Source organism: Martes martes, assembly GCF_963455335.1.
Source record: "Martes martes genome assembly, chromosome: 5".
Lineage (NCBI taxonomy): Eukaryota > Metazoa > Chordata > Mammalia > Carnivora > Mustelidae > Martes > Martes martes.
Genome location: NC_137892.1, coordinates 83,205,823 through 83,227,875, shown reverse-complemented (window position 1 = coordinate 83,227,875; position 22,053 = coordinate 83,205,823). Strand labels below are relative to the sequence as shown.

The window sequence follows — 22,053 nt, the reverse complement described above, 5'->3', positions numbered from 1 at the left end:
ACTGGGGCCCCATGAAGTTCTTGGATGGGAATTTTACATGAGACCGGTCAGCCTGGTTGGGTCATTCACCCTGTGGTCCCTGAGATCACAGGGATTGAAAAGCGCTCTGAGTCATTTGGACAGTGCAAGTACTTCTAACTCTGCAAATGACTCTTCCCAAATAGTCCTGGGTCTTGTCAGGGTAGCTGCCTCATTGCTTTGGTGACAGGAGAATCCATCTGTGGTGGTGCTTCTGGCATTGTGAGATGGGGGAGCGGACGCAAGGGTGAGGTTTATGTCGTGCACTTGAGATCTCGGCTGTAAATTGACTCCTTGTCGTTCCCTTCCTCTCCTGCTGCCGTTCGGGCATATGACAAGCGGCACAGGTTTGATGTGGGAGGCCATTCCTGTCTGCACAGCTGCGGATCTCTCGTGATTGTTAAGAGTCTTTGGGCAAAGGAGCAGAAGAGAGTCTGTGGGCAAAAAAAGGGCTGATTCTTGATCTTGACCATTGTTCGGCAGACCTTTTCTATCAAGGGCCAGAAAGTGAATACTTATGCTTTGTGGGCCATAGACTCCTGTGGCGACCTCTCAACTCAGCCCTGGTAATGCAGAAGTAGCCACAGGTCGTGTATAAGCAGATGAGTTAGGCTGCGCCCCAATAGCACTTACTTATAAAACAGGTGGGAGACAAGATGAGCCTCTGGGTCCCCCGATCTTTCTTGCCTTTTCTTGATGTCTTGACTTGTTTCTGGGTTGTGACAGAGGAAATAGAGAGCTGTGGCTTCTGAAGGGCAGTATGCCAAGCGGGGAATTAATCCAGTGGGCAATTCAAGCCAAGTGTGTTTTTCTAGTCTAGGCACACCTTGAAGATACTGTGGGTTCTAGACCGTGATAATAAAGTGAATATCGTAACAAAGTGAGTAGAAGTAGAAGTTAGGTTTACACTATACTTTATTAAGTGTGCAATAAACTGCATTATCTAAAAAACCCAATGTATATACCTTAATTAAAAAATACTTAATTGCTGAAAACAAATGCTAATCATCTGAGATTTCAGGTGAGTTGTCCTCTTTTAGTAGAAGGTCATGCCTCAGTGATGTCCTGACTGGCCACAGGGGTGGCTGGTGAAGGCTGGCATGGGGATGGCAATTTCTTCAAATAAGTCCAAGTGTGCCACATCCATGGCCTCTGTCTTTCACAGGATTCTTCTGTAGCATGCGATGTTGTTTAATAGCATTTACCCATAGCAGAACTTCTTTCAAAATTGGAGCCAATTTTTCTCAAACCCTGCCCGTTTCATCAACTAAGTTTATGTGATATTCTAAAGCCTTTTCTGACATTTCAACAATCTCTACAGCATCTTCACCAGTAGATTCCAGCTCAGGAATCCACTTGATCTGCTCATCGGTAAGCAGCAGCTCCTCCTCCTCTCAAGTTCAGTCCCATCCATAGGCTCCATGCGCTATTTCCACCACAGCTGCAGTGGTTTCCTTCATTTAAGTCTGGAGCCTCCCCAACTCATCCACGAGGATGGGAATCAACTGCTTCCAAACTCCTGTGCATGTTGGCAGTTTAACTTCTTCCCGTGAATTCCCTAGAATAACAAATCCTTTCCAGAAGGCTTTGCATTTACTTTGCCTACACCCATCAGAGGAATCACTAGGGCAACTCTAGCCTTATGAAATGTAGTTCTTCTATAATAAGACTTGAAAGCCGAAATGACTTCTTGATCCATGGACTGGAGAATGGATGTTATGTTAGCAGGCATGCAAACAACAGAAATCTTGTACATGAACCTCCGAGCTCTTGGGTGACCAGGTCCATCATCAGTGAGCAGGAGTACTTGGAATCTTTTTTTTTTTTTTTCTGAGCAGTAGGTCTCAAACACTCAGTAAGCCATGTTGTAAACAGAGTGCAGTCATCCAGGCTTTGTTGTTCCGTTTATGGAGCACAAGCAGAGTCGATTTTGCATATTTCTCAAGGGCCCTAGGATTCTCAGCATGGTAAATGAGCTTTGGCTTCAACTTAGTCACCAGCTGTGTTCGCTTCTAACAGGAAAGTCAGCCTATCTGTTGATGCTTCGAAGCCAGGTGCTGACTTCTCCTCTCTAGCTATGAAACTCCTTGATGGCGCCTTTTTCCAATTGAAGGCTGTTTTGTCCACATTGAAAACTGTTGCTTGGGTAGTCCCCTTCATGAACTGTCTCAGCTAGGTCTTCTGGAGAACTTGCTGCAGCTTCTATATCAGCTCTTGCTGCTAATCTTGTGCTTTCATGTTTTGGAGATGGCTTCTTTCCTTGAAACGTATGAGTGTTTGTTTTATAAATGGAACCTCTCCTGAGCTTTACCTTTCCTTCTGCAGCCTCTTCAGCTCTCTCTGCCTTCAGGGCATGCTGGGGCTGGTTGGATCTTCTCTCTGAGCCACTCAAACTTTCTTCTAAGGTTGTTTCAATTTCTTAACATTCATTTGTTCACTAGGGTAGCACTTTTAATTCCCTTCAGGAACTCTTCCTTTACAGTCACAACTTGGCAGATGGGCACAAGAGGCCCAGTTTTCAGCCGACTTTGCTTTTTATGTGGCTTCCTCACTATGCTTCCTCACTTCTAGCTTTTGATTTCAAGTGAGCGCTGAGACTCTTTCTTTCACATGAGCACTTTGAAGCCAGGGGTGGGTTATCAACTGGCCTAATTCAATATTGTTGTGTCCAGGGAATGTGGAGGCCAGAGAAGGAGAGAGGGATGGGGGAAGGACAGGTTGGTGGAGCAGGCAAAACACACACAACATAAATTACTGGAGCTCACCATCTCATATGGGCACTGTGTGTGGCACCCCAACACAGTTAAAGTAGTAATGTCAGAGATCACTCATCACAGAATTGTCATAGCATGTGCTGCTACTACTACTACTACTACTACTACTACTACTAGAGCTTGAAAATGGTAACGGTGACACAGACTTGAAATGAGCAAATGATGTTGGAAAAACAATGCTGGTAGATTTACTCAACGCAGTGCTGCCGTCAACTTCAGTTTGAATATATGTATAAAAAAGGCAGCATTTGGAAGTGTAATAAAATGAGACATGTCTGTATTCCAGCTCTCCTACTTTTTGGAGAAAAAAATGAGCCAAATAGCTCCTTATTTTCAGCCTTCTCCCCCTCTACTCATTCCACTGATCTGCTGTGGAGCACTTTTCAGGCAAGGCACAGGTATATTTTGAGAAGGGAGAAACTAGTTTTGAAAACAAATGGTTAAGCAGGTTTCTAGGATGCAGAACTCCTCAGAATCCTACAAGGGTCAAGGAATGTAAAATTATAAGAAATGGAGAGTCATTATTTTATCTCACTATAATCACTAAAATTTGTTTTTTTGGCTCAGTCTATGTTCTTCACAAATTTTTCTTGATATACAAACTTTCGCCTTTGGCCTTCTGTCTTATAGAAACATCACAGGTGAATAATAAGCATCAAAACATGTGTGCTTTGGAAGTGTGGGTCCATTAGTAGGAACCATATTGCCAAAAACTCTACAAATAATTCTTGAAAGACAAAGTCAGGAGGGATCTAAAGGAAAATCTGGTCTAAACCAGTATTTTCTCCTCCCCAGCAGCTTAATTTTGGGAAGCTCCTACTGCCTTGACTTGATGTCATCTAAAGAAAAAGAACTTCGACCATGAAGGTATGTTTACCTTCTGTGGCTCAAAGAAAAAAATGAAACCTTAGGGAAACAAGATGGACCTCTCTCCATCAGAGAAAAAGATAAGGTAAGATACATTGATTAGAAACATCTAGAACACAGAGCAAGAGAAAACTTAAAACTCACCCAATTTGATGCTTTTTTCTTCACATTCCAAATATTTGTTGTCCACGTTCCTATTGTGTATGGCCTTCTAGACACTAAACTGAGCCTCCCAACATAGAGGTTCTCAGATCATGAGCTCGTGGAGGCCTTGTGTTGTAGATAATGGGACTGTTCATGAGGCCCAGCAAGTGGGAACTCTGCTGGTTGGTTCTGAGACTTCAGGGGTCAACAAACTTCTTTTGTAAAGAGTCACATAGCAGGTATTTTAAGCTTGTGGGTTATATCATCCCTGTCACACCTGTTGAACTCTGCCCTCATAGTGTGAAAGCAACCATGTACCCACTATCAGGCGTGGCTGTGTTTCAGCAAAACTTTTTACTAAAACAGATGGAGACTGGATTTGGCCTACCAGCCACCATTTGCCAACCCTTGTTTTGTAGGAGAGCTTGAAAAGAGCTGATGATACTGACGTCTACAGAAAAGAACTAATGATACTTAAGTCTATAGTTTCTCCTTCCTGGAAAGACGCTGGAGACCAGTGGACACATGTATGAAAATACAAAGCAGGCACATTACTTAGTCCCCTCCCCAGGGAAGGCATAGTAACTGGTGATGGATTATTTCCCAAGGGGCCAGGCTTCACCATCTTTTTCAACAGTGTTTTAGAAATTCAGTCACAGTTTATTTGCCATCTTTTACATAGTATGGTACCAATCTAGGTATAGTATATAAACCTAAATTGCTTTGAAATATGCTATCTAAAGTTACACTTCTGTAATATTTCATTTCAGTATGTGTGTTATGAGACCTGTCTCAAAGTATTTGACAAAGAGCATTTCCACATCTACTGCCAGCTGAACTTGCTTTGAGAATCACGCTCTTAAAATGCTGATTATTCCATGTCACAGTGAGCTTACTGGGTTCTAAACCAGCTTTGCTTTTAAAGCCTTTCTCTTCAATGAAAGTACTAATTGTTCCTGCCACTGAAGAGACTAAATCCAGTTTTAGGCCATCCAGGCTCACCAGCAGGCCACAACTCTGTCCATACCACCCACACTCTGGTTCTAGTTGTCATTGTCCTCTGTAACACAAGAGGTGTGTGCAGCTGGAAGAGGACACTCGAGTTGGCCTCACCCTGGGCTGAACGTGAAGGTAAGAGCCTTGAGGCAGGTGCTGTGAAGTGAGGCCCTGGAGTCTGGCAGGATCTGGGGGTCAGGCTGTTCCAACCACAGACTATCTCAACCACCTACGTCCTCTTGAATTCTGGCCCCAAAACCTTCTCACAGCACTCACTGCATTACTCACAGTTGGTCAAAGTCCTTGGCATCCTCAATCTTCTCTCTGAAGTTCTTCTGAAAGATTGGCTTGTCCTGTGGCCACTCTTGTGTCAAAGTGGGGTAAGTGGGCTCCTTGCTGCTCCAGACAATGATTCCTGTTCTAAAGCCCTCAGTCCTTTGAAGCCATGTCACCAACCAAACTCCCTGCTGACTACCTTGTTACAGTCAGCAACAGTTCTGAGTCCCTCTGCCACATTCCTTGAAGCAATTCTAGCACCTGGATCTCCTGCCATTATTCTTCCCGGATCATTACTCTGGTCTCTCAGTTGCTTGGCCTCATCATTTTCAATGTGTTTTATCCTTTGCTTCCGTGGCCACATGATGTGACTTGCCACGACCCTAATTATACCTGTTGAACAAGTCCTGCTCTATTGTTACCTCCTTTTTTAGTTCACTCTCTTTACCATCTGGATTCTATCAATTCTTCAGATCCACTTTTCGGTCTACTTTCCTTCACCCGTTATTTCCTTCCTCACTTATCCACGGTTCAGTGGTCCATCTCTCTCTCCTTCCGTTTTACTCAACCGGATTCCTGAGCAACGCTGCCTCTCTCATGGATGAGTATTTTGTGGTTTTCCTTCTCACTCAGCTAATGACCTTGCTTTCTCTTTTATGAGAAAACAGAAGCAACAAGAAGGAACCATCTATGGCTACCATCACAATGCATCCATCGCTATTTACTCTTCTCTCCTTCCTTTGATGGATGAATCACCCATCTTCCCATCTATAGCCTTCTGCAATGGACTCTGTTCCCTCTTGTTCCCTCAAGGAGTCAGCTGCTTGACTCTCCTGGCTTATTCCCCTCAGCATCAAAGATGCTGTGATAACTTCCTTATGCCTATATCCCATTCTCCTGTTGCTCTTTAGACTAAAATCTCTTGGAAGGACTACCTGTAGTCCTTCTATTTATAGTCTCTCTCAAAACCCACTCCAATCAGACCTTCATTAATACCATTCACCTACACCTATCTCATTGCTAAACCCAATGGCCATTTTCAGTCCTTTCCTACTTGATTCAGCAACAGCATTTGGTAGTTGGTGATTCCTCCTCCTCGAAGTCATCTCTTTACTTGGCTCCTAGAACCTCACTCTCACTTTTCCTCTTCCCAACCTGTAAACACTGGGCTCCCAGGGCACCGTCCTGACTGCTGCTTCTCTCTAAGCTAAGGTATACCCAAACTGAGACTGATCTGTCTACTTGGAATTTCTGGGTGTTTACTTGGCTCTACATGTCCCAAACTAAATCTTGATTCCCTCATCTATATAAAATGGCACCACGATTTTCCTAATTCCTCAGGATGAAAACCTTGGAATGATTTCTGGTGCTTCTTTTGCTCTCACATCACACATCCAATTTGTTGTCCAATCCTGTTCTACTATAAGCCCTTGCCAGAATGTTGCAATAACTTGTTAATTGCTCTACCTCCTCCCACTCCCCCTATAGTCTCTCCTCCCCAGCGCAACCGGCATGTTTGTCAGTGATGAAAATATTCTGGAATTGGAGGGGGATGAGGTTTCCACAGCCTTGTGAATATACTAATGTAGACTTTGAAAGGGTGAATATTGTGGTATCTGAATTATAGCTCAAGAAAAAATATGTAACTTAAATCCCTCTATCTAAAATTTTCACACCTCTTTTAATCTAGCCCAAAATATCTTTAAAAAAGACTAGTTTATCCCTGCCTCTTGATCTTTGCTTCTATTGTGCTCTTACTGAAATGAGTTTCTTCAAATCCTTTCTGCCTCAAAGTCTGGTCTTCATCTTCTAAAAAAAAAGCCATTCTATTCTAAACACTGCCTTCTCCTTTGTTCCCTTTGTCCATAAATCTGCCAGCCGTTTTGCCAATGCTTAAACCAACAACCTGTATCGTCTTCTTGCCTCTTCTTCCCGCCACACTGAATTAGCAAGTGCGCCTCACAGACTTTCCTCCTTCCTCTCTATCTGCATGCCACCATTTCAGTGCCAATCACCATCATCTCCTCCTGTCATTTCCAATGTAAAACCTTCTAATGGTTTTCCCTTGCACTCAGCCTGAAGACAAAATAACCAAATCTTCTTTACCAGGGCCTACATTTCCAGACTCTTCTTTCTGCCCGTGTTCTAGATTTAATATACAAAGAGCTCCTTTCTGAACATAGCATCTATGAACATACTATTGTTCTGGCTAGTTCCTGGCAGTCAGGGTTCAGTCTTTGGGTCTCTCCTCACCAGGCTGACCCTCCTTGCCTGTGCCCTCAAGCACAGTGATAAGGAAAATCTGTGTTCTGAGATGGCCGACTGATCCAGCAGGGCAATCCCAGTCCCAACCCCAGGGCCATTCCAGGATACCCCCTTGTCCCACCAGCTGCGGCCACAAGAGTGGCACAGATACGGAAGTACAAGTGTATAAATGACCCCCTTTGTTTGTGCTCGGGGCCCAGACCTTGAGCAATTACTCTCTTCTGGGCCCACCAGTGTGAAATAAACCTCTGATCCTCCAAGGTCACTGAGTGCTACTTGTTTTTTTGGCCAGGAACCAGTCTGCATTCCATAAATTTGGTTCCCTGACCAGGAAACCCAACTGCACTGGCCCGTTCTTGCCACCCGTTTGGGGGCAAAGACAGGGCAGTGATGGAATGAGGGGTCGTAATGGAGAAGGTGTGCCCTACCTAATCTTTGGCAGTCTCCTACCTGGTCATCTCAGACTGGCCCCACTCCGCTGTTCCCACCGGACTCAGAAGAGACTGGGTAGGTGAGGACCTAGTTCCATTGCTGGATTCCTGTAAGGCCTGGGGCTCCAGGACCAGTCAGACCTACCCATCAGGGTGGAAGCAGGACCTTGATCACCTCCCAGAGAGCTAGAGGTCTCACAGGTAGGACTTCCTAGGGAGGGAAGTCCCTCAGGTGAGAAACCCCCGAAAGGGGGATTAGTAAGTAATTTCCAAAAGGAATTCCACTGGTAGGGCCTCCCGGGGCAGGAGGAACTGAAATAACTTCGGCATGAATGTGTGAGTGAATGTGCAGTTTGACCTGGCTTGTCAGGCAGACTGATTCTGTGGCTCCACAGTCTTGGGACTACGGAGTCCGAGTGGGTCCCAACCTGTTTCCGTGGTGCCCTCATTGGGTCTCTAGCGAGCCCTTCGGGGTGTCAGTCCGGGGTTTATACGGACTCGCTATGACTAAGAGTCATTCTAGTCTCCTCCGGGAGGGCGGACAGGCGGGCATCTGACTGGTCTCTCCTCAGGAGGGGCCCCCACCCTCTGTCTGTCTCTGCGCCACCATACCGGGGAACATCCCTGTGGGATTAAGGCAGAGTAAACCTACAGTTCTTGGGACCATGAAGGTGATGGAGTTGATGCATCCGGGCAAATTGAGAACTCTATGTGAGTTAGAATGGCCCACTTTAATGTCACATGGCCTTCAGAAGGGACAGTGAATGTCCCAACAGTTCATCAGGTGTGACGAGTTGTAACAGGGGAGCCAGGACACCCCGACCAGTTTCTGTACTGGCTAGGAATTGCCCAGATCCTTCCCCCTGGGTGCGATTCGCTTGCAACAGGCAGGGACAGGCCAGGGTCTTAACTGCCTCATCCGGGTGGCCCACAAAGACCAACAGAAGCCCCAGCCTCCACAGATCCTCGCCGGAGATCCCAAGGATAAACCGATCATGCCCCTCCATAGGCACCCCTGAGGCCATCAACACATGGCCCTCTCCAGTTCCAAACACTCCACCACCATCAGGCTCCCTAGTGCCCCAGGCCCAGAGGATCCACCTTCTCCGGGACCAGCAGCCAGGCTGCGCCCCAGACCGGGCCAAACATCCTCCAAATGCTGGTACGAGGGAAGCGAGAACCCGAGAGGCAGGATAAAGACTGGCTAGTCCAGCCCGGACGTTCCATGCTGTATTGTGAAGCCCACCTGTTCATTCTGGGAAAGGGTCCTCAGAGTGGCCCTGCTGGCCGGTCTATAAGGCAGAGAGGCACCAACCAGTGAAAGGGGGGGAACCCAGACCCTCTTGGCCAGTGATCAATGTGCCTACTGTGGAGGAAAGGGTCATTAAAAAAGCCTAAATGTCCCAACCAGGGAAAGGCCCAAAAGCCCAGCTGCTACAAGGAAAAACCCCCAAAAGGGGACCTTATAGGCCTTGGTGAAATAGACTCAGACTAAGGGGGACCAGGCTGTCTTCTTCTTAGCCCCCAAGAGCCCATGGTCAAATAGGGGGCCAACCAGTGACTTTTATGGTTATACTGGGACTGAGCACTGTTGTCACCTCCCTCATGGCCCCTTTCAGCAAAAGGGGCAACCATCCTTGGGGCTACCAGGATATGGACAATACAACAGCCCTCTTTCAGGTTCGTCAGCGTAAACTCGGGGGCCATAAGGTCCAACATGAATTTTATCAGTTACCTGATTGCCCCATCCCCCTCCTGGGCTGAGATATACCCTCTAAGCTTGCGACTCAGATAAACTTGGAGGCCACTGGGCATACCAGCCTCCGATTAAACCGAGGGCAAAAGGAGACAGGGACTCTGGTGCCAGCAATTACCACACTAAGGAAAAAAAATGGAGGCTATTCGGCACCCAGGCCCAGCCAAATGGCCCACCGGAGTTGAGGCTCACCTTCAGTATGGGCTAAAGACAGCCCACCTGGACTAGCCCAGAACTGGACCCCTATCCTTGTTGAACTGATCCCGGGAGCCCAACCCCAGAGGCAAAGGCAACGTCCCCTCCAACAAAAAGCTAAGACTGGCATTCTAGAACATCTGGCCAGACTTAAAGAAGCAGGTATTCTAATCGAGTTCCAGTCGGCCTGGAACACCACACTCCCGCCAGTTAAGAAGCCAGGAGGGGGATATCGACCAGTCCAAGACCTGCAGGCCATCAACAAGGTAGCTGTCTCCCTGCACCCGGTGGTCTTCCAAAGGAAGTAGCAATCCTGCATTGTAAGTGACACCAGAAAGGAGACGACCCCATAGCATGGGCAAATCATCTGGCAGACGAGGCTGCCAAGACCGCAGCCAGTGAGAACATGGACAGAGCCCCTTCCCTCACCATGGTCCTGACACCTCCGGAAGACGTCCTTCTGCCCAGTTACACTAAAAAGAAAAAAAGGGCCATGGCTAAGGGAGTCACCCTGACTAAAGAGGGATGGAGGGTGATGCCAGATGGACGCGTCCTCATCCCAACAGCAATAGGAGGGCATCTAGTCAAAAAAGACCACCCACTCACCCACCTGGGAAAAACTGCATTAGAGGCCCTCCTCCAGAAGCACGGCTGCATCAGCCAGCTGCCAACCCTGGGCCGAGCAACCAGTGAGCGATGCACAACCTATATAGAGCTATATATAATGCTCGGCCTGCACCGCGGCCCCCGCCAGGTATCCAGAGGAGGGGAGTAACCCCTCTCAAAGATCTAGAAATAGACTTCACAGCCGTGCAGCTGAGCAGGGGGGTTCAGATGTCTCCTAGTGATATTCTCTAAATGGGTCAAGGTCTTCCCGACCAGGACTGAGCAAAGCCGGGAAGTAACCAAAGTCCTCTTGTGGGAGATCGTGCCCCAGTTCAGCCTGCCGTTAACAATCCATAGTAACAGTGAGCCCGTACTGTGCAGGTCTTGACCATGTCTCTCAACATCTCCTGGAGGCTCCATACCGCCTACTGGCCCCAAAGCTCAGGGGAAGTAAATGAATCGCACCTTCAAGGGAACTTCAGCAGAGTTTTGTCAGGAGACTAGTCTCCCATGGCCGGGTCTGCTGCCCCTGGCCCTCCGTGCCCGCTGCACACCTGGGACACTAGGTCATTCCCCTTTCAAATTGGTATATGGACAGCCTCCCCTATGCCTGGGGAGCCTTCCAGGAAACTTACATCAGATTGGGGATAAAAAAATAAAAAGACAATTTCAGGCCCTGGGGGCCACCCTAAGTAAATGACAAAGGAACACCATTGAGAGGGCCACAATCTCCTCAGGGTCCCAGGTGTGCTCCTTCCAGGCAGGAGACTCAGTCTGGATCAAAGATTGAAAAAGGGACCCCCTCAAGCCACAGTGGACAGGGCCTCACTCTGTTGTTCTAACCTTCCCTACTGCCCTTAAAGTCTCTGGTGTCACCCCGTGGGTCCACCACTCCAGAGTGAAAAAAGCCCATCTCTCAGATGAAGAGCCACACCAGTGGGAAGTCCTGCCAAACCCCGCAGATGCACTCTGGCTTCGCCTCTGACGAGGCCCCACCGACGGATGGACACCGGCTCGCCAAGATCCCTAGTTCTCACCAGCACAATATCCCTCATCCTAGGGGTCAGACTCTACACTGTTGCCCCTTCTGGACTTTCCCCAGAGACTTGCCATTGTTGTGGTTTACGGAATGACCCAAGTGTTTTACTGCCCTTACTTGTCCACAGGTTTTATCTGCTGTCGGGCCAGCCACGATGGTGCCCTCTAAGGGTGTGGACCCCACTTTCATAGGCCCTCTGCTATCTACTCTGAAGCACACTTCACTATGGTTTTCCTGACCCCCAGTCAGTCCTGGTCTTCGGCTCTCCTCACTGCCTTCAGTTTGCCCGACCCGGCGAGGGGCAGGGGGCAAACTCTCGAATTACAGTAACTGGCAAACAGTTCCCTTGGTTCTCCCCTCTTCATCGGCCTCCTCCTTATGCTCTTCACAGTAGCATTTAGTCCTTGTATTTTTAACGCCCTCACCAGGTTTACCACTGCACCAATTCCCAAGGTCAGACTCCAGATGCTCCTTACTCACTACTGCCCTGTAGATAATATAGACGATGACCTCTAAACCAGGTGTTTAAAGGGGCATCAAAGGGGGGAATGATAAGGAAAATCTGTGTTCTGAGGTGGCTGACCAATCCAGCAGGGGAATCCCAGGCCCGACCCCAGGGCCATTCCAGGTTCCCCCCTAGCCCCACCGGCTGCCACCCCAAGAGTGGCACAGATACGGAAGTACAAGTGTATAAACGACCCCCTTTGTTTGTGCTCGGGGCCCAGACCTTGAGCGATTACTCTCTTCTGGGCCCACTGGTGTGAAATAAACCTCCTCCAAGGTCTCCGAGTGCCACTTGGTTGTTTAGGGCAGGATCCAGCCTGCGTTCCGTAACATCAGTACCATCTCTAGCATCACCACCTACTCAGTCCCCTGTTCATCCCTGGGCTTCTCCACCAGACCATCGGCTCTAGGATAGCAGCACCATCGCTGTCTTGTGTAGCTTCTATGTACACTATGCAGCCCACATTAAATGTTCAGTAGATACGGGTTAAATTGAATTCAATCTTCCTCCTTATGTACCCTTGTCTAATACCCTATGCCACTTACAGACTGCACCGTTTTATTCAACATACATGACATGATGATGTACGGTCTCTTACTCTTGTACATTGTAGGCCTTTGCAGCCAGAAGCTGACGTGGAGGCCTGCAAAGGGAGTGCTTTATGGACCTGTGGGTAGGGAGTAGTCCGTACCTGGTAAGTCTCAATGGGACGGTTTTCCATGTTGAGATCCCAGACTTTAACGGTCAGATAGTCTCTGGTCATGATATACCTCCCACTGTGGCTGAACTTCACATCCGAAATCGAAGAGATAATTTCAGAGAAAAACGACCTGTTGCTTGGATCTTCGGGCTCTTCAAAAACTGCAGAACAGAAGCAAAACCAAGAGAAAATAAGTACATTCTTATCAACTAGCTCTACCACGTCTGGGCCAGCCAGAAAGCCAGCATTCTCATTGGAGTAGAATCTGCAGGATGTAAGTAAGTTACTGATAGAGAACCTGGAAGCAGAAAACTCGGTCACTGGCTTCTGCATTTTCTTTCTCATGGAAGGACTTGCCTGGGACATGTACCTTCCAGAGGTCAGGTACAGAGCCTTGCGGAGCTCCAAGTTGACACATCTATTTCACAATTCCCCTGATCTCTGCATGTCACCGCTCCTATCAACATTTGGAGTCATCTGAGATGCTTAAAAAAATGTGTTTAAGATACATAAGATTTTTGAGATACAAAATTATGTACCATAAAATCTGCTCATTTGTAGTTTCGAGTTCATTGGTTTTTTTCAGTATAATCACAAAATTGTATAAGCATCACCACAGTCTACATTTCAAACGATTTAATCAACTGATTCCACCCCCACCCCCAGAATTCCACACCCATTTGTAGTTAGTCGTCATTCCTTACTCCTGCAGCCCTAGGAAATGACTAATCTGTTTTCTTGTTCTATGGAATTGCCTAATTTCCCATAAATGGAATTACAGGAGATGGAGTTTCCCTGTGACTGGCTGCTTTCCCTCGGTACCCTGTTGCCGTGGTTCACCCATGGTGTCGTAGGTATCAGCCCTTCACTCCTGTTTATGGCAGAATATGGGTACATATCCATTGTATGGACACACCACACGTGGTATATCGATTTAACACTTAATAAACACCTGGGTTTCTACTTCGTGGCTACTATGACTATTCATGGACAGGCTTGTGTGTGGGTATTTATTTTCATATCTCTAGGTCACAGTTTTTCATAGTGGCCCTGGCTGAGCCTCACCTGATTTCCACTTTAGAGGAATAAACGCAAGCCTCCTCAGCTGGACAGCAGATCCCATCAGAAGCGGCTGTCCTGTGTCTATCTACCTTGATTTTGAACTTCTCTGGTTCAAACTGAATGTACAGAATAAAGCTTAGGTATATCTTTTTTTTTTTTTTAAAGATTTTATTTATTTATTTGATAGAGAGAGAGCACAAGTAGGCAGAGAGAGAGGAAGAAGCAGGCTCCCTGCCAAGCAGAGAGCCCGATGTGGGGCTCGATCCCAGGACCCCGAGATCATGACCTGAGCTGAAGGCAGAGGCTTAACCCACTGAGCCACCTACGCACCCCAAAGCTTAGGTATATCTTGACCTTTCCCATTTCTATGCCCGATTGTTCTGCCTTCCTTGACGCAAACTCTGAGGGACTCACAGATCTCACCTCTCACTACTATCTTAGCCTTAAATGATCTTTTTGTGGAAGAGCCCCCACCCCCCCCGCCCTCGGTCTGGCCTGCTTTTTTAATAGGAGCTCAGGTACTCTCCCATTATTATTTAACAATCCTTGCATTTGCTTTTATCTCAACTGCTTTGCCAGCTTCTTTCTGGTTTTTCTATGGACTGAAAGTCTTTCACACAAATGTTCAATAAACATGTGTTGCTTGATTAGAACCAAAGCTAGATCAGTGAATGAATGCTTTGCTGTCTGGGGGCTCAGCATATGTGATGGGGAGTTAGGTGCGTTTGTCCATACTTACTTTTAACCTATAACCATGGTAATCGAGTATGGTTCCACTTAACAAGTGTCTGTATCACAATTTTTGGCCACATGGAACACCATTTTGCAAGTTAACACATCCTCCAGAGCTTTCTCCTTCTTGCTCAACACCCTCAGAGTCAGTATCAAATTCTGTATAGAAAACCTAAGGCTATAATGAGTTGCATTTCAGACCTTGCCGAATTAAACTCTCAGCCAAACCAAAATACTAATTGTCACCTCGCCATTTAAGAGAACCACAAAAACCCCTCATCAATCAGAACTGAACTTGAGAATTAAACCCACTGACACAGAAAAACCTCTTGGACTTTAAGCATTCAGGAAGGCCCTTGGACTCTGAGAACATAATCGAGAACTAGATCTTCACATTAGTTTCTCCTGCACAGAACCTCAGGAGGGTTGGGGACTTACAAACTCCAGGCAAGCCCCATGCAAACATCTCAACAGACAAGTGGGAGCCTTGAGGCATGGTCCTCTCCACCTGATGCACCTGCTGTAAATGGGATGGGCTCAGCACACTGGCCCCTGCAGTCCACCAATTTCTGCCTCTGTCACTTACCAGCTGTTCACATTTTATTTCCTACTCCAAGATTTCAGTTTTCCCAGCTGCAGAAGGGGGATACATATTTCTTGGAACATATGATTGGCACACCGTAGGTTCTCAATAAATGTCAGGAGCTATTTTTAGCCTCATTAGCATGTACTGGTTCTGTATCAGCCAATCATATTTTATTCCAGACTGAGACTTGGGGACTGAGGACTATAGAACTTGTGGGCTATTTCAGTGACATAAAGAATGTTTACAAGGTTATACCTAGCAATCTGTTCTCCGTATACATGGCTTATTGGGATGCTAGGGTAGCAACCCCGTAAAGCCCCAAAATGACAGCCCCAGAAGATGGAAGGGAAATGAAAGAAGACGATTCTCTCATCAGCCCACCACTAATTAGTGTGTATGACCCAAGAGGGCAGGTTCTAGACAATGGACCGGCCATCACAGCACTTTGTAGCTTATTCCCTATCTATGCATATCCAAGTTTTAATATCCACTCCATGACTTCTCTTCATTCATTCATTCTCAGCAGCAACATTTCACAGTATTGATAATGACTGTTTACAGGAAGCTTCCTATGCTCCAGGCTCTGTGCTTTACAGATTTAATCTCATTTAGTCCTTACACTAATCTTCTCCCATAGGAATGATGCTCACAGATGTGAAACATGAAGGCACAGAGAGGTTTTGTAACCCGTCTGAGGACAGCACAGCTCAGCTGGGGTAGAGCTGCATTTTGCACGCAAATCCACCTGACTTCAAAGCCCTTGTTCTTAACCATGATGCAATTCTGCCTTGCCTCATACCCAAGACCTTATTGGTGTAGCTCTGAACAGGTAACCAGGGTAGAGTCTCCATAGAATCATGGAATCACAGCCAGAAGGCCCTTTCCCCCTGGTTATCACACTGGATATTTTTTATTGTGTATTAGATGACAGCAGGTAGAGGGGATAATGGTGACTGCTTCTGCCCCATCCTTTTCGTATAGCCAAAGTCCTCAACAGAATCAACTCATTTCAAACACTGTAGAAATACAGTTTCTACAATAAGGGCTCATGAGTTCAAGGTTTACATCATCATCAGCAAGCACAGGTTGGGGACCTCAGGGCTTTGTATGACTCAAGACCCTCATGTCGCAATAAGCCCAGACCCCCAGGCCATCTCCCACTCCTGGATACTGATCCCTGTGGCCTGTCAGTAGCAAGACAACCTTTCTTCTCGATGCCCCTCTCTGCCAGTTTATATGCACTGGCTTTTAATGTATTTTGTGTCCCCTAAGAATCAAGCTCTATGAGGGGAGGGGTTTTTATTTTGCCCTGCTGTAGTCCCTGAAACACAAGACATGCTCACTAAGTATGTTAGCTGAATGAATACTGACAAGCCATTTTTAATTTCTACAGGAAAATAGTACTTATTAGGTCTACTACTACTACTCACTAGGTCCTGAAAGGAAAAAGCAATGCTCTATTCACCTCAACTTTGTTCCAATTCCTTGAAAAGTATGAATAAATAAATACCTTCCATAGAAAGTTATCTGTAATTCAAGGTTTTTACTAATTCAGCCTGAGCAATCATTTATCAGCTATTTGAGTATCTTTTACATGTGTGCACACATATGCACAGAGCACTTAGTACATCACCTAGAACATACAAAGTATTTTTTTTTTTTTGGTGGGGGGGGGGAATGGACACATGCCAGGCCCTATATACCAAGGACACCAGGAGAAAGCTCAAGTCCTACTCTCATGGAACTCACAGGCTAGAGGAAAGGACAAATGTTAACTGATCACATTTAGTTACAGACACGAGTAAGTGAGATTTTTGCGGCATTATCGGAGGGAAAGAAAGGTGCTGGGGACCCAGCTAGGGGAATACAGATGGAACACCACTGTGTGTTCCATGTAATTTACTAAACATGTGGTACAAAAGGATTGAGTGCCTGGGCATTTCTCTTGGAGACCCTAGGCTTAGCATTAACAATCCTGCTGACCTCCATGGTTTTCAACTAGCTTCTAGAACATAAAGCCATCGGGAGGAGAAAAGAAGAGATCTTTGACATAGCAAAGACCGGTTTTGTTTCCTTCGTGAGGAAGGACTCTGGATGAGAATCCTAACAGCCCAGACTGAAGCAGTGGGGATGTGTCAGATTTGCCAAGAGGGAGCTTGTGTCTCAGAGACCCCAGTGACAACACTAACAGCAGTAATGGTATCTATGCTTTTTTGGTCCTCAGGCTTTGTACACATGATCCCACTTATGCTCACACTTATAAGGAAGGTACTCTCACTGCCCTTACTTTGAGATGAGACCGGCCAAGCGAGGCTGAGTAGCTTGCTCAGGATCATATGGTTAGTGAGCAGTAGACAGAGGCTTTCAAAGGACCCTCTGTCTGCCTCCTTGTCACACTGTCTCCACAATCAGCCCTTCCCTTGCTCCATCAATATTATTTCCCTGTTCAAACAACTGAATCAAAGTGGGCTCCCCACTTTTCTAGATGTACCTATGAGTGCCCACTTCTGTTTATCTACTCCTTCTTACCTTCCCATGTGCCCATATGGGAAACTGGAAAGACGATCAGCCTGGGAGTCATGGATGCTATGGTGGAATCCAGGCTGGACACAAATTAGCAGCCCCTAATAATACCTACTACTGTTGAACAATTACACTGTGTGCTTTGTATACATTAACTTACTCAATATTCATAGGTATTATTTCTGGTTTGGACAAATCATTCTAGTTAGTCAACTCAGGCATGGGTTCTATTGCTCACAGGAGGCAGAGCAAGGATTTTAACTTGGTCTGTTGCCAGTTTATGTTTTTAACCTCTGATCTGCCTCTCATTTCAAAGGCTGGACCACCACTGGCTCTCTGGACCCATTTTCTTGTCTGTCATATGAAGGAGGTAGGATTGTCTACCAAGTGCCTCCCACCTCTCAGATCATAAGGTTGGTGAATCTCGGAGGTCTTGTCTTTTAATTTTCTCCTACCAATGCCCCTGTATTCTAGGCTACTCTTCCCGAGGTGACTTCAGCAGAGCACTCAGGAGTACATCAGGGATATTGGAATGTGAGGTCAAAAGAGCTTGGGGAACTCCTACTCAGTTTTGGGGGTTGACAACGCAATTAGCTTATTAGAGGTGCTGAGAAAAAATTTATTCTTTAGGAATCCAGGTTTTTCAACTTATGCGCTACCAAATTTTGGGATGGATCATTCTTTGTTATTGGGGCACTATAGGACCTTTAGCAACATCCCTGGCTTCTGCCCACTAAATCCCTAAGCCCCAGTTGGGACAGTCCAAAATGGCTTCAGAAATTGCCAACTGTGTCCTGGGAGGGTATGACTTGCCCTTGGTTGAGAACCAACAGCTTTTGTCCTGCCTTCAGATCTTATCGGATCACACCATCTCCCTCCCCACTATTTCACTGTATTTTTTTTTTCACACATTACTTGAAGCCTATCATTTCTCTAGTACAGAGTTCCTCAGAATACCTGGGTTATGATGCTATAGGCAAAAGCAACTGACACTTCTTTTAAGTCTTACAGGGTATATTAGGTGTCCCGCACAGAAAGAGTTTTGTGTCATAATCTGTGCAGCTAGGAACATGTCAGCATGTAACTAAGCATATTCTCCTTCATGGAGTCTGGCAGAGCACTGTTCACCTGAGAGAACTCAGACCACAGGGTAAGTGAAGACGGGATCGCAATCCTGGGAAAGAGGGGAAGCGATGAGACTGAGGAAGAGTTCAGAAGGAAACTGTTGAGGGAGGAGCAAGACGGTGGAGGAGTAGGAGATCTAAATTTCCTCTTGTCCCAGGAGTTCAGCTAGATAGTTCTCAAACCACGCCGAACACCTACAAACTCAACCAGAGATCAAAGAGAAGAAGAGCAGCAATTCTATGAACAGAAAAGCTATCTCTTTCCGGAAGGTAGGACATGTGGAGAAGTGAATCTAACCCGATACATGGGAAGATAGATCAAGGGGGGGGGGGGCCGCCTCCCGGCAAGCAGTGGAGCTCAAAATTGGAACTGTTAGAAGTCCGCTTCACTGAGGGATGTTGCTCCAAAGGATAAGTGGGGGTGGAGCCCTCGCGGGGACAGTGTGGTCTCGGGACCCTCTGGGTCACACACAGACCAGGGGTGTCTGAGTGTGGCAGAGCTCCCAGGTATCAGAGTGGGGAAGCCAGCATTCATTTATATAAAAACAGTAGTTTCCAATGAAACTAGGAGCTGGTTCTTTGAAAGAATTAATAAGACTGATAAATCCCTGGCCAGACTTATCAAAAAGGAAAGAGAGGGACGCCTGGGTGGCTCAGTTGGTTAAGCCACTACCTTCAGCTCAGGTCATGATCCTAGGGTCCTGGGATCGAGTCCCACATCAGGCTCCTTGCTCAGCGGGGAGCCTGCTTCTCTCTCTGCCTCTGCCTGCCACTCTGCCTGCTTGTGTTCTCCCTCTCTCTCTGTGTCTCTGACAAATACATAAATAAATAAAATCTTTTAAAAAAAAAGGAAAGAGAAAGGACGGAAATTAATAAAATCATAAATGAAAGAGGAGAGATCACAACCAATACCAGAGAAATACAATTTTAAGAATATATTATGAACAACTCTACGCCAGCAAATTTGACAATCTGGAAGAAATGGATGCATTCCTAGAAATGTAAAGCTACCAAAACTGAACCAGGAAGAACTAGAAAACCTGAACAGATCCAGAGCCAGTAAGGAGATTGAAACAGTCATCAAAAATCTCCCAACAAACAAGAGCCCAGGGCCAGATGGCTTCCCATGGGAATTCTACCAAACATTTAAAGAAAAAATAATACCTATTCTCCTGAAACTGTTCCAAAAAATAGAAATGGAAGGAAAACTTCCAAACTCATTTTATGAGGCCAACATTACCTTGATCCCAAAACTAAAGACCCCATCAAAAAAGAGAGTTACAGACCAATATCCTTGATGAATACAGAAAATTCTCACCAAAATACTACCCAATAAGATCCAACCGTACATAAGAGGATTATTCACCATGACCAAGTGGGATTTATTCCTGGGCTGCAAGGTTGGTTCAACATCCACAAATCAATCAATGTGATACAATACATTAGTAAAAGAAAGAACAAGTACCATATGATCCTTTCAATAGATGCTGAAAAAGCATTTGACAAAGTACAGCATCCTTTCTTGATCAAAACTCTTCAAAGTGTAGGGATGGAGGGTACATACCTCAATATCATCAAAGCCATCTATGAAAAACCCACCGTGAATATCATTCTCAATGGGGGAAAACTGAGAGCTTTTCTGCTAAGGTCAGGAACACAGCAGGGATGTCCATTATTACCACTGCTATTCAACATAGTACTAGAAGTCCTAGCCTCAGCATTCAGGCAACAAAAAGAGATAAAAGTCATCTGAATGGGCAAAGAAGAAGTCAAGCTATCACTCTTTGCAGATGATGTAATACTTTATGTGGAAAACCCAAAAGACTCCACTCCAAAACTGCTAGAACTCATACAGGAATTCAGTAAAGTGTCAGGATATAAAATCAATGCACAGAAATCAGTTGCATTTCTATACACCAACAACAAGACAGAAGAAAGAGAAATTAAGGAGTCAATCCCATTCACAACTGCACCCAAAACTGTAAGATGCCTACGAATAAACCTAACCAAAGAGGCAAAGAATCTGTACTCAGAAAACTATAAAGCACTAATGAAAGAAATTGAGGAAGACACAAAGAAATGGAAAAATGTTCCATGCTCATAGATTGGAAGAACAAATATTGTGAAAATGTCTATGCTACCCAAAGCAATCTACATGTTTAATGCAATCCCTATCAAAATACCTCAATTTTTTTTCAAAGAAATGGAACAAGTAATCCTTAAATTTATATGGAACCAGAAAAGACTCTGAATAGCCAGAGGAATGTTGAAAAACAAAGTCAAAGGTGATGGCATCACAATTCCAGACTTCAAGCTCTGTTACAAAGCTATCATCATCAAGACAGTATGATACTGGCACAAAAGGACACATAGATCAATGGAACAGAATAGAGAGCCCAGAAATAGACCCTCAACTCTATGGTCAACTAATCTTCAACAAAGCAGGAAAGAATGTCCAATGGAAGAAAGACAGTCTCTTCAACAAATGGTGTTGGGAAAATTGGACAGCCACATGCAGAAAAATGAAACTGGACCATTTCCTTACACCACACACAAAAACAGACTCAAAATGGATGAAAGACCTCAATGTGAGACAGGAATCCATCAAAATTCTTGAGGAGAGCACAGGCAGCAACCTCTTCGACCTCAGCCACAGCAACTTCTTCATAGAAACATCGCCAAAGGCAAGGGAAGCAAGGGCAAAAATGAACTATTGGGACTTCATCAAGATCAAAAGCTTTTGCACAGCAAAGGACACACAGTCAACAAAACCCAAAGACAACCAACAGATTGGGAAAAGATATTTGCAAATGACATATCAGATAAAGGGTTAGTATCCAAAATCTATAAACAACTTATCAAACTTAACACCCAAAGAAAAAAGACTCTAACCAAGAAATGGGCAGAAGACATGGAGAGACATTTCTGCAAAGAAGACACCCAAATGGCTAACGGACACATGAAAAAGTTGTTAATATCACCTGGCATCAGGGAAATACAAATCAAAGCCACAGTCAGATACCAGCTCACACCAGTCAGAATGGCCAAAAATAACCAGTCAGGTCATGCCAGGTGTTAGCGAGGATGTGGAGAAGGGGGAACCCTCCTACATTGTTGGTGGGAATGCAAGCTGGTGCAGCCACTCTGGGAAATAGCATGGAGGTTCTTCAAAAAGTTGCAAATAGAGCTACCCTACAACCCAGCAATTGCACTACTGGGTATTTACCCTAAGGATACAAATGTAGTGATCCAAAGGGGCATGTGCACCCGAATGTTTATAGCAGCAATGTCCACAATAGCCAAACTATGGAAAGAACGTAGATGTCCACCAACAGATGAATGGATAAAGAAGATGTGGTATATAAACAATGGAATACTATGCAGCCATCAAAACCCCCAAAATCTTGCCATTTGCAACAATATGGATGGGACTAGAGGGTATTATGCTGAGTGA

At 45.7% G+C, this 22,053-nt stretch overlaps 1 protein-coding gene across 3 annotated transcripts in view; it reads right to left on the bottom strand.

The window, feature by feature from the left end:
• Window positions 1–22,053, bottom strand: part of PPP2R2B (protein phosphatase 2 regulatory subunit Bbeta) — a 420,374-nt gene that overhangs the window by 4,658 nt on the left and 393,663 nt on the right. For all 3 annotated transcript variants that reach the window (XM_080803440.1, XM_080803442.1, XM_080803441.1), the window contains one exon: window positions 12,564–12,733. In XM_080803440.1, the coding sequence (XP_080659566.1) occupies window positions 12,564–12,733 (170 nt within the window). The remainder of the gene's footprint in view (window positions 1–12,563; window positions 12,734–22,053) is intronic.